Source organism: Monodelphis domestica, chromosome 1, assembly GCF_027887165.1.
Source record: "Monodelphis domestica isolate mMonDom1 chromosome 1, mMonDom1.pri, whole genome shotgun sequence".
NCBI lineage: Eukaryota > Metazoa > Chordata > Mammalia > Didelphimorphia > Didelphidae > Monodelphis > Monodelphis domestica.
The window spans coordinates 227,577,076-227,590,658 of record NC_077227.1 but is presented as its reverse complement, the minus strand read 5'-3'; the positions used below and the strand labels follow the sequence as shown (position 1 = coordinate 227,590,658).

Here is a 13,583-nt window from a genome sequence, read left to right as displayed (position 1 = left end):
ATATCTAAGAGTCTTAGTTCCTATAGGCATGGCATCCAGAGGCCTCTTTGGAGGGTAGAGCAACAGTAGGACTAAGGATGAGAGGGAATGAGCATTTGTGGACCTAGAGAGTTTGGGGCATCTATGAATGGAGGTAATAATACCTGCAGTACCTGCATTGCAAGCTCCAGGCCTAGAGACAGGAGGTCATAGGCTCCAATCAAAATCAGATACTTCCTAGTCCTGTGACCCTGGGCAAGTCACTTAACCTATTGCACCAGTATCTTTGCCAAGAAAAACTCAAATGGGATCCCGACTGTAATGTCTAAACAATAACAAAATGTCAAAAAATCCAGATGATCTGGACTTGAGTCACCATGTTAAAAACAAACAAACCTAGAAAGACCTACATGAAAAAAATTTTTTTGGGGGGGGCAGCTGGGTGGCTCAGTGGATCGAGGTAGGTTTAGATGGGGAGATCTTGGGTTCAAATCTGGCCTCAGATACTTCCTAGCTGTGTGACCCTGGGAAAGTCATTTAATCTCAGTTGCCTAGCCTTTGCTGATCTTCTGTCTTAGAACTGAAACTAAGACAAAAGTTAAGGGTTAAAAAAAAAATCTAACCTGCACTACCTCTTCCAATATGGCATACTTGAAACACCACTGGATTTGGCGTCAGAGAAATTGAATGGAAATTCCCAGTTCTGCAATGGATTAGCTGTGTGGCTTTGGACAAATCATTTCACTTCTCTGGGCTTTGGTTTCCTCCTTATGTAATGGAGAGATGAGTCAAGAAGGCAGCTGTTGTTGTTGTTGTTGTTCAGCCTTCTATTCGAAGAGTACCAAAGACATCATGATGTTGGGGTCACGGTACAGAGTGTTCAACTGTAGCTGATCAATCTAATATGAGCTGGGAAAGCTCTAGCACAAGTCAGCCACAAATGGTCCATTTGAACATTTAGGATGAAGATGTCTCTAGATTTGTGAGGTCTTAGGAAGGCAACATGGATCAGTGGGAAGAAAATAGAGTCTCATTCCAGAGGATCTGGGTTCAAAATTCTACCTCTGAAGCTTTATTAATTTATGTGACCTTGGGCAAGTAACTTACTCCTTTCTGGGCCTTAGCTTTTGTCATATATAAAATGAGGAAATGTCCTGCAAAGTCCAATTATATCTCCTAACCTATGATTTCTCCCTAATTCTTCCTTCAACACAAAGTTAGCTCTTGCCCCCATCACTCTTATTTTCCAAGATTCACCCAGCTTCTATTCCATATTAGATTGTATTTATTTGCGATTGGACACCAGTGTTCCATCTCTCTCTCTCTCCACTCACCTTTGAAGTTCCTTAGAAACAGTGTTACTTTGGTATCTTTGTATTCTCTCCACACTTTGCACATTGTTATTGTTGTTGAGTCATTTTGATAAGTTTCTCAAATCTTCCATTTTCTCATTTGTAAAATGGGGATAATACTTGTACCATCACTTTGGAAATATTAAGGTACTATTAAGTACAATAGTAATACAGGATATGTGTCCCAAAAGCTTAATTAAAATTGCTCTGATGTTTGGGACACTCTGTATGATGTAATCAGTCAAAGGACAAGCATTTATTGGTGCTGTTTATGTGTCTAACTCTTTGTGACCTCATTTGGGATTTTCTTGGCAGGGAGACTGGAGTGGCTTGCTATTTCCTTCTCCAGCTCATTTTATAGATGAGGAAACTGAGGCAAACAGGGTTAAGTGACTTACCCAGGGTCACATAGCTAGTAAGTGTCTGAGGCCAGATTTGAACCAGAAGTGAACCTTCCTGATTCTAGACCTTGTATTCTATCCATTGTTTTCCATGATAGATGCTCAAGGAGCACATGTTTAGTCAGTGAATGAATGGATCTGAAATACAACTCAACCTTCTCTGTAGTTATCTTTTATCTTTATCTTTCACTCTTCCCATTCATGTATCCCATGCGCTCCAATCAAATCAGGAGACTCACGGGCAGATGTCCTATGCTTTCTTCCTATAACTTTGCTCTACCTATATCTTTAATTCTCTCTCTCTCTCTCTCTCTCTCTCTCTCTCTCTCTCTCTCTCTCTCTCTCTCTCTCTCTCTCTCTCTCTCTCTCTCTCTCTCTCTCTCTCTCTCTCTCTCTCTTTCTCTCTCCCTCTCTCTCCTCATTCTCTCTCTCTCCCTCCCTCTCTCTCTCTCTCTTTTCTCTTCCCCCCTCCCCCTCTTTATCTCCACCACCCCTCTCTCCCTCCTCTCTCTCTCTACATATATCTGTATATCTTATTCTAGATCTGTAATTATAGAACCTCCGTAGTTCTGCCTTTTCACATCTCTCATGAAGCTTCCTCTTATGCCCATAGACAGAAGGAATCTCTCCCTCTGAGTTTTGTTTATACAGTGGGAACTCATTTTAATTGATTTCAACACATGAGAAATTCAGGTATCCTCAATTGGCAACTGAAAAAAAATAAAGTAGGAAAATATGTAATATAAAAAAATATTAATTATGCACTAAAGCCACACCATTATGGCGCAAAGTCTCACAGCAGTTCAGCCAGTCTCACTTGCTCTCTCTCTCAGCATTAGGGCGAGTCATTACATTGTTTTGTATCAAACGTCAGCTCCCACATCAATCTTTGTCCAGAGTTCTCTCTTGTAACAAGTTGTGTTCGTGTCAGGTGGTGCTTCTCTTTGTTTCATTAATGCAATTTAGTTATTAATAATGGCCCCAAAGGATAACAGTAGTGAAACTGGTAGCTCTGATAAACCCCAAAAAGTCATAAAGTACTTACATGTGTTTGAGTAAGAAATACTTCTTGAGGAGGCAGCTGAGTAGCTCAGTGGATGGAGAGCCAGGCTCAGAGACATGAAGTCCTGGGTTAAAATCTGGTCTCAGATACTTCCTAGCTGCGTGACCCTGGGCAAGTCACTTACCCCCCCCCCCCATTACCTAATTCTTACTGCTCTTCTGTCTTAGAACCAATATAGAGTATTGATTCTAAGGTGGAATGTAAGGGTTTAAAAAAAAGAAAGAAAAAATACTTCTTGACTAATGGGGTTCCTTATTATGAATGATTTTCAACTTATGCTAGGGGTTTGGGATGTATTGGTCAGGATCTTGTCTCTATTTTTCATACTCTACAAGTACATGGAGTTAGGAGTACTCCTCTTCCTGAATTCAAATCTGACACTTACTAGCTATGTAACCTTGGACAAGTCACTTATGCCTATTTGCCTCAGTTTCCTCATCTGTAAAGTGATCTGGACAAGGAAATGGCAAACCACTGTAGTATCTTTGCTAAGAAAACTTCAGAAGGGGGTCACCAGCAGTTGGTCATGATGGCAAATCGATTAAGCAACAACAATAAATGCTTGTCCATTGATTAATTGCATTATCCCAAAAGTCTTAGAGCAATTTTAATTAAGCCTTTGGGCTTAATTACATACCATGATTTAGTATTATACTTTTTAATAGTACTTTAATATTTCCAAAATTATGGTACAAATATTACTATCTCCATTTTACAAATGAGAAAACGGAAGATTGGAGAAACTTGTCCAGGCTCCCAGGATTCCTTACGGTTGCTATCTCCGTGGCCTTGGATAAGACATTTAACTTCCCCTGCCTTATAAAGGGGGGATTTTGAACTGGTGAGCTAATTCCATTTATCAAACACTTAGGTGAAAGACTGCTGGATACTGGAGATACAAACCTAAAATAAAATAAAATAAAATAAAAGGTAATAGAGGGTATCCTGAAAATTAGTGCTCTTTTAAAGGCTTAAAACAAGATTTTTGGACACCATGTAGTATCTCTTCTTTTAAGGAACTTATATTCTACTAGGAGATTTATTTACAATTACCGTAATAAGTAAGTGGAAAATAATTTGAGAAAGGGGAAGGAGGGATCAGAAAAGGTTTCCTGCAGGAGGTGGCTCCTGAGTTGAACCATGAACAAAATGATAGATCCCAACAGGTTGAATGAAGGGGAAATGTATGGTAGGCATGGGGATGGAGTGAAAATGATATTAAATGGCCAAGTGCAGGGAACAACAGAGGCTTCTTTGTCAGGAACCTAGAGTGCATGAAACAGATGAATGTCTGCAAAGGGAAGCTGAAATTAAACTGTCAAAGATTTGAAGTGACTGCAGTTTTTTAGAAACGATAGGGAGCCATGGAAGTTTCTAGAACAAGGGAATGTCATCATTATATCTAATTTGGGGGAACAATGTGGAGTACAGATCAGAGAGATAACGATAGCAGGGGGTACAATCAAGGAATAGGAAAAGGTAAGTGGTGACAGGGTTAATAAGCATTAGGTGTCTGGAAGGATGGTAATTATCTCTACAGAGAATTTTGGAGGTGGGGGAAATTTTATGCTAAGACTAACCTATTGAGATCCCAGGCTGGGGGGAAGGGGAAGATAATGGATTCAGTTTGGGATATATTGATCATAGAATCCTAGATCTAGGACTAGAAGGGACCTTAGAGGCCATAGATTCCAATCCCTTCATTTTATATATCAGGGAAGCAAGGCTCCAGTTCAGTGATTTGCCCACTAGTGTCTGTACTCAAATTTGAACTTAGGTCTTCCTGGTTTGAAAATCTACTTGGCACAGTACTTGCTCATTCAGGTAAGTCCTGAATGACTTTGGCAGTTGGTAATGTCAGACTGGAGCTTAGGAGACTTGGGCTAAATATATAGATTTAGCAATGATCTGCTTAGAAATGGTAACTAAGCCTGATGAGAGCATTGTAAGAGAGAAAGTTTAGGACAAGAAGAAGGTCCAGGACAGAGCCGTAGATGGGGATTGGGGGGCCACACACCATTGGAGGGTGGGAGATGGATGATGATTCTGAGAAGGAATCTAGGAAGGAGGTGACCAGATAGAAGAACCAGGAGAGAGGAGTGCCATAGGATCCAAGGGGAGAAAATATCCTGGAAGAGTGGGAGTCCAAATGTGAAGACAAGTCAAGAAGGAATAGATGGCAGATAGCTTTGAAAAGTGAAGCTTCAGCCAAGTGGTAGAGCCTTAAACCAAATTGGAAGGGATTGAGAAGTGAGTGACAGGATAGAATGTGGAGATAATAAGAGTAGATACCCTTTCTGGGAATTTGACTGTAAAAGGGAGGAAAATACAGGCGGATAGCTTGAGGGGATGGAAGGATCAAGTGATAGGTTTTGCTTTTTGTTGTTGTTGTTAAAGGATATGGGAGACCTGGTTCCTTCTAGCTCTAAAAGGCTAAGATCTTGGAACTCAAGGCCTTATGTACTACATCAAGCTGCCTCTTTGTAGCTTTCTTCATGCCTCTAGACTGCAATGTCCTTAAAGGAAGGCACTTTATCTCCACAATAATGTCCAACTCACATTTCTAGAATCCTTTAGGATTTATAAATGATTTACTTATAACAATACTGAAAGGTAGGGTAGCTCAAATATTATTATCCCCATTTTACAGATGAGGAAACTGAAGCCCAAGGAGGATAAAGAGACATATGGCCAATAGATGTTAGCTTCAGTTTTGAACTCAGTAATTATAATGATCATAATCATTAGCATTTATATACTGTGTGCCTGAAACTTTATAAATATTATCTCATTTGATTTTCACAACCACTTTGGGAAGTAGTGGGAGTCCAAATGTGAAGACATTTGTCACTGTGAAGAATATTGTCACTGTCCCTATTTTATAGATGAGGAAACAGAGATAAATAGTATAGGAGAAAGGACAATGTAGAGATAACTACAGAATTATGTGTAGTAGAGGATGAAAGAAGGTAGGCATTAAAGACAGGTAGATGGTACTGGCTAGAGTGCTAAGCCTGAGTCAGGAAGTTCAGAGTTTGAATCCAGCCTCAGACACTTAATAGCTGTGTCATTTAATCCTGTTTGCCACAGTTTCCCAATCTGTAAAATGAACTGAAGAAGGAAATGGCAAACCACTCTATTATCCTTACCAAGAAAACCCCAAATGGAGTCATGAACATAATTGAAAAACAACAGACTTGCCCAAAATCACATAGATAGTGTCTAAGGTTAGATTTGAACTCCTATCTTCCTGACTCCTGACTCCATGCTCTATCTACTTCACTACCCAGCTGTCACTAGTGACCACACCTTTTTTCATTTTCTACTCTAACATAAAACTCTGTAGTACTTATATATTGTCCTTTCTCCTATACATGTAAAGTATCTTAAAACAAAACAAAACAAAACAAAACAAATCCTTACCTTCCATCTTAGAATCAATATTGTGTATTGGTTCCAAGACAGAAGAGCTGTAAGGGCTAGGCCAGTGATGGTGAATGTATGGCACATGTGCCAAACAGGGCACACAGAGCCCTATCTTAGGCATGCCTGCAGTCCCCTGCCAGAGTTTGTTACTAGAAAGCCAGAGGGACTCAAGGTGGAGCTTCTCCCCTCTCATTCTCTATGTGCCTGAGGACATTCCTCACATGACCTGCCCTCTGCCCAGCAGCCAATGGGAGTGCTTCCTCCCTCCCCTGACTAGGGTAAGATGGGCTGGAGGGGTGGGGTGTGGCATTTGGTCTCTGGGGGTATCGGGTATGGCACTCTATCTGGGAGGTTGGGTGGAGGCAGGGCTTGTCGGCACTCCATCTCTAAAAAGTTCACCATCACGGGGCTAGCCAGTGAGAGTTAAGTGACTTGCCCAGGGTCACCCAGCTAGTAACATGTCTCTAGGCCTGGCTCTCCATCCACTGAGCCACCCAGCTGCCCCCCTCCCCCATCCTCTTTAGAGCCTAATGAAGGACCGTGTCCATAGAATCCTTTTAGTACTTGCCCCCCCCCCCTTTTTTAATCAAAATGATATTCTTCCCTGTGGATGAAATATAGCCTTTTAGCAAATTCTCCCAGAGACCCTGCAGAAGCGATTTGGATACTTTCATTTTCCACAAAGTTTTTCAGAGTTTCATTTTTGTTATCCAGTCCCTGACATCTCTCTCCTTACCCTGTGATAACAGAGCGAGGGAGGATGGCCACGGAGATCACTACCCCCAACGCCCAGAGAGCCATCGGCCATGAGGAGTACAGTCTGTATAGCAGCATGAGCGAGGACGAGCTTATCCAAATGGCCATCGAGCAGAGCCTGACTGACAGCTCCTCTGGGCAGCCAGCTGCCCCCGGCCGTCAGAAGCCTCGGACAGCAGGGCGAGAAACAGCTGCGGCCGGGCACGCCAACAGGCCACCGGCCCATTTCTACCCGTGGACCAGGTGAGTGAGGGGGAGAGGGTCGGGGCGCGGAGGGGGGCTCGAGAGGAGTGGGAAGGGGGTGGTTCCGCCACAGAGCCCGGCCTCTCCAGCCAAGGCCGAGGCCAAGTCGAGGGAGGCAATCAATGAGAAGGAGTGGGAAATCTGCCGGAGTTGGCCTGGAGGAGACCTGGGCTGCTTCATTCAGGCTCTGGCCGGGGTGCGTTGTGCGTCCGTGACTGAAGCTTGCTCCGGTGTGTGCCTGACGTAGTCTTTCAGAGCCGCAGTTTTCCTCATCTGTACTATGGGAATAATACTACCCTTTGTACCCTGCAGGGCGGTTATGGGAAAGGTGATTGCCAAGTGTTGTAGCACCGGCACTTATTCTCTACGGCCGATGCTCAGTTTTCTATGTAAAAGACAGTGGTCGGCGGAGGAGCGGTGTGGACGCTCCAAAATACTGGCTCACCCAACAAAGAACCGCTTTTTATTTTCAGAACGCTTTTTGGTGCTTTAAGAGACGGATGGGGGCAATAGGTAGAGGCAGCCCCGGAGTCAGGAAGACAACTTTAACTTACATTTCTGTAGTATTTTTCTCAGGACAGTCCTTTTGTGGCATTATAATTCTCATTTTCCATTTAAATTCAATATACCAGACTATTATTATTAAATGCCTACCGGGTGTCTGTCAGGATGGGAGGCCTTGGGAAAAGCAAAACCAAATCAAAGACTTGTCTGAGGCCAAGAGGTAGACATTCTTCTGAGTTTTAGTCCTGGGTTCAAGATCTACTTCTAGGCTATATTAGCCTGAGCCCAAACAGCTCTCTGAGACTATAGAACAGAAGGAAATGGTTTCTTTACCTTTTTGTTTGTTTGTATGCATGCATGTATGTACACACATGATAAAACACACACATATAGAAACATGTTTGTGCACATATACACAAGACACAGTTACACACATGCAAACATGTACACACGCACACATAACATATACACATAAACACATGCACTCATAAACCAACACATGTATACACATGTGTTTACACAATACAGATAAAACATACAACATAAACCTGCATATATATGCACATATATACATGCTCACGAATGCATATATACACATATACATACATGCATTTTGCATGTATACAATATGTGCCCATAAACACACATATACACACATACCCACAAAACACACACATATATACAAACATGTACAATGCATACATTTAAATGAACACATACACATATACATGCTTGTATTTGCATATACATACACATATACCCATAAAACACAATATATACACATGTGTGTACACACAACGATGCACAATATACATATAAATCAACATGTGTGTATATGTGTATGCATACATATACTTGCATATTCACAAATACATACACATATAAATTTTAACAGTATTCACCCAATGCATTTACATACATAATACACACATACACATATATATGCACAGCACTTAGCATGGTGCCTGGCACAGAGCAGGCATTTAAAATCAAAACTTTATTGAATTAAATGGATTGAAACAGTTATGGATGAGTTGCTGATCGAAGTCGGTGGAGGGTGTTTCAGGCTGAGTCTTCCTGAAACTGAGAGATTTACTATCTCCAGCATTTGTTCAGATGTGTGATGCCACTACGTTCTCCTGTGTGATGTCCCCAAAGTTTTAGTGCATGATTAAGCTTTAACAGCATTAAAAGAAGCCCCTTTCTCAATAATAATATCTAACCTACACATTTTTCCACTTTAATAGCTTAAAAATATGCGAAAACTTTTGGGACATGCTATATATGTGTCATTTATGTCTGTACTTATGTGTGCATATATATTTTATGTTCATGCTCTATTATATATAAAGGCTACATATTATATATGTAAGCATATAATAGAGCATGCATATATAATTATATATTATTAGTACATGTTAATATGTAGTATTTTTTTTAAACCCTTACCTTCCATCTTGGAATCACTACAGAGTACTGGCTCCAAGGCAGAAGAGCAGTAAGGGCTAGGCAATGAGGGTCAAGTGACTTGCCCAGGGTCACACAGCTAGGAACTGTGTGAGGTCACATTTGAACCCAGGACCTCCCATCTCTAGGCCTGACTCTCAATCCATTGAGCCACCCAGTTGCCCTCTAGGTATCAGGCTATTCCTGATAATACCTGCTATGCCTCACTCTTGCCACATTACTGACCCATAACAGTTTTTGATCATAAATTTTTCTGATGGAATCCTTAACACTTGTTCTTCCACAAAGTTTCTTCCTTATTGTCTGTTGCAGCCTGATTCCACCCATCACTGGTCACTCCGTGGCCCTCTGTGTGGTACCCATTTTAATTCCTTGATCACAATAATATATGAGTCAAAACTATGGGTTTTCAAAAAAGTTTGTAAATATGATCTCATTTGATCCTCAAGACAATCTATGAGGTAATTGTGACAGGAATTATTACCCCTATTTTACAGACAAGAAAACATGTTCCAAGAAGTTAAATAACTTGCTCATGATCGTACATATATAAAATGTTAGGACTTAAACCCAACTCATCCTAATTCCAAGATCATCTCTCCATCATGATGTCTCTCTAGAGTGGTTAGTCTGAGATCCAGGAGAGCTGGAAACCTTGGAGGACTTGGGTTAGCATCACAGGACATGGGAGGGAGTTAGGCTAGACAATTTATAGGTTCTTTCTAGCTCAAACATTCTATAGATAAACAACATATTTAAGAAATGTGGCAAACACTCCAGAGAGGGAACATGGCAGAGTGGACAGAGACTAGGTCAAGCACTACTTTTGATGTATAATGGTTGTGTGACTGAGCAAGGGCAGCTCTCTAAGACAAAGGTACCCATAAGTATTGTTAGAAGTTTTCTCAATGGATAATTCTTTATACTAATCCAATTTCTATCCCTACATACTTCCCCCCTGTCTTTCTCTCACTGTTCATGCCTCTCTGTCTCTCTTTTCTCTTTCTCCTTCCCTCCTCTCCCTCTCTCCCTCCTTTGATCTTTTCCTCCTTGCTCTTCCTTTCCCTTTCCTTCTTCTCCCTCTTCCTCCTCCTTGTCTTTCTCCCTCTCTCCTTCTCCTTCCCTTTCCCTCCTCTCTGTCTCTCTCTTGTATGTATGTTCTGATCTAGGCAGTAAAATAAATGATATAATACAAAGCATGATAAACTTTATCAAAACACTGACCATCAGAAAGCCTGAATTTCTTCCACTAAAATTTTTTTCCTTTCAGGTTATAGATTTATACTAGCATAGGAATCTGGCTGGAGGTATTCCAGCACAGTGGAAAGAGTATCACTTCCAAACCTAAGTTCATCTCCTGCCTCTGATACTACATATGTTGCTTTGGGTGCTTTATACATACTTCTCTGGGCCTTAATTTCCCCTGGCAAAACGAGGAGGTTGGAGCAGATGGTCTCTGAGGTCATCCCTTCCAGCTCTACCTCTGTGATCTCTGATATTTTCCTGGCGATAGAAGGACTTAATCTGCCTTGCCAACAATTTTTCTGAGGGGATAGTTGTCCGTTCCTTCTTTGTTGGGAAACACCACCCCAACTTGAGAATGTCCTCATTGGTCCAGCCCTAACAGGCTACAAAGTAATTTGGTGATAAGGAGTGGTGGGAATGTGGGTGTACACTTTGTAATAGAGTTTCAAGGACGCCCCCCTCCCACTCCCGTGCAAATGGCATCCCTGTACCCAGATGATGTAACTGTCATCCTGGCAACATTCCCGAGTATCTTATTTAGTCAGTTCTCCAATATCTGAGATCGGAAACAGAAGAAGAGGCCCCACCACACACTCAGGGACCAAATAAATCCTTGTGCTCTTGAAACTTTTGCTAATTGAGGTATGCTTTAACAGTATTCAAAAGCACAGTCATTAACATTAAGATGACCAGAGTACATGGTCCCACAGATTATACCCGCCTTCTTATATGTGAGAAGACAAATCAGGTCTTATGAACTTAAACTCATAGAATCATGGCAGGTTAAAGGGGAAAAGATCTAGGAAGACTCCTGATGTGACCCCTCCTTGTCTTAAGATAGTCTCCACATATGGTCACCCATTTGTCAAGTGTGCCTGAAAGGTTTTCAGTGATGGAGAGTTTATTATGGAGGAAAGATGGTGGTGCCATCACAAATGGCGCTCTAGCATGGAAGACAGGAGCCCAGTTATTCCCTCAGATCCTTATTAGATTGTGACCCTTTTTTTCATCTGTGAAATAGGGATGATAATGGGCTCCACCTCACAAGGATATGGCAAAGATCAGAATATATTTCAAGCATTTTGCAAATGTTAAAGTAATATATACATGTTTATTATTGTTGTTACCTCATGAGTCAGCCTATTTCATTTGTGAACCACTTTAATTGTGAGCACAGGGGGCAGCTGGGTAGCTCAGTGGATTGAGAGTCAGGGCTAGTGGTCTGGGTTCAAATCTGGCCTCAGACACTTCCCAGCTGTGTGACCCTGGGCAAGTCACTTGACCCCCATTGCCTAGCCCTTACTGCTCTTCTGCCTTGGAGCCACTACACAATATTGATTCCAAGACAGAAGGTAAGGGTTTTTTTTTAAATTGTAAGAACATTTTTCTTTCTATTGAACTGAAATACACCTCTTTATACCTTCCATTGATTGGTCCTAGTTCTGCCCATCGAGGCCAGGCACAATAAAGCTAATCCTCTTTACACATGAGCCAAGCAATTTTGTATACATGACTTGCCTTTCATTTGAAAACAGTGACTACATTCCTCCCAAGTCTCTTTTCCAGGCTAAACTCTATTCTTCAATCACTTCTCAATGGATAGTATCTTGCACATAGTAAAAAATATCTGCTGATTTGAAATGAAGGTTCAAATCCACACCCTGTCATTGCCATTCTCATGACTCCAGCTTGGGAGAAGAAAATTTAATTTCCTTTTATTTTTCCCCCAAATCTTTACTTTCTGTCTTAGAATTGATACTAAGCATTGGTTCCAAGGCAGAAAAGAGGTAAGGGCTAGATCATTAGGGTTAACTCAGGGTCACACAGCGAGGAAGTGTCTGAGGCCAGATTTGAACCCAGGACTTCCCATCTCTAGGACTGGCTCTCTATCCAATGAGCCATCCAGCTGACCTTCATCTATAGCTTTTTTAAAATGAGATGCCCACAATTAAATATAGTATTCAAAGGCAAAATGTAGACTTGGGGACTTACACTTATGGAAGCTAAGATGGCGGAGTGAAGATTCAAGTTTGAGCCATAATGTGGCAACTTATTGGCTTTATAACCATAGGCAAGTCACTTTCCCTTTCTTGGACTCTGTTTCCTCATCTGTAAAATGAAGACAATCTTATAGGTCTCTTCCAGTCTGAGTATTTTGTAGATAAATAACATTTAAATATTAACTACAAAAACTAGAGAGATGGTGTGGCATGGTGGACAGAGGACTCTATGGGTCTTGCTTTCCTAATCTATGGAAAGTAGAGACTGGACTAGATAGCCTCTAAGTTCCCTTCTAGGTCTAATTCTGAGTCTCTGATCCATAAGTTCATTTCTGGCCATAGGAAGGACATACAGATAGATTCTAGTTCTCATAATCTTGAAAACATCTATATTTCATCTTTGATTAGGAACCTCCTATGAGTGCTATCATGTCAGAGCTAGAAAGAAACTGAGTTTTGGAGAAAGTGACTTTCTAATTTAATACCTTTGCTGAGGACAATAATCGAAGTCCTCATTGTGCTATTTCCCATTTCATCTAAAATTTTTCTACTTCCAAGAGCACTTTGATTTTTTCCTCTTGCCTATTTTTTATTCTCTGCATTATCTCTGTATGATCTGGGCTGCTAGGGGGAGAACCTAAATAACTTCTTTTCCTTTAGCTTCATGAATTGTGTGCTTCTAGGAGGAGCTGTTGACAACAAAATAACCATTTTGTTTCTCTATGAAGTCTCCAGTTTTTTTTTTTTTTGAAGGCAACAAGTCAGATAATGAATCTCCCAAAGTGTAAGTGGACTCCTTAGGTCACGTGCTAATCTCTACTGCAAGGGTTACATGAATACAGTGAAAGGGAGAACACATTAGAAGCAAAACCAGACAGTTTTCAAAAATGCCATTAAAAAATTTGATGTTTCAGTGGATGGAGAACTGGTTCTGGAGTCAGGAAGACCCTAGTTCAAATGTGACCTCAGACACTTACTACCTATATGACTCTGGGCAAGTCAATTAACTCTGTTCACCTCAGTTTCCCCATCTGTAAAATGAGCTGGAGAAGGAAATGGCAAGCCACTCCAGTGATCTCTGCCAAAAAAAACTCCCCAAAATGGGGTCACAAAGAGTGAGACATGACTAAACAACCACAACCTTGTA

At 41.2% G+C, this 13,583-nt stretch overlaps 1 protein-coding gene across 4 annotated transcripts in view; it reads left to right on the top strand.

Moving 5' to 3' along the window:
- The window catches only part of ASB2 (ankyrin repeat and SOCS box containing 2), an 83,079-nt gene that overhangs the window by 25,464 nt on the left and 44,032 nt on the right, over positions 1–13,583 (top strand). For all 4 annotated transcript variants that reach the window (XM_016428299.2, XM_001365790.4, XM_056810504.1 and 1 more), the window contains exon 2: positions 6,971–7,220. In XM_016428299.2, coding sequence (XP_016283785.1) covers positions 6,982–7,220 — 239 coding nt within the window. In that variant the 5' untranslated portion in view covers positions 6,971–6,981. The remainder of the gene's footprint in view (positions 1–6,970; positions 7,221–13,583) is intronic.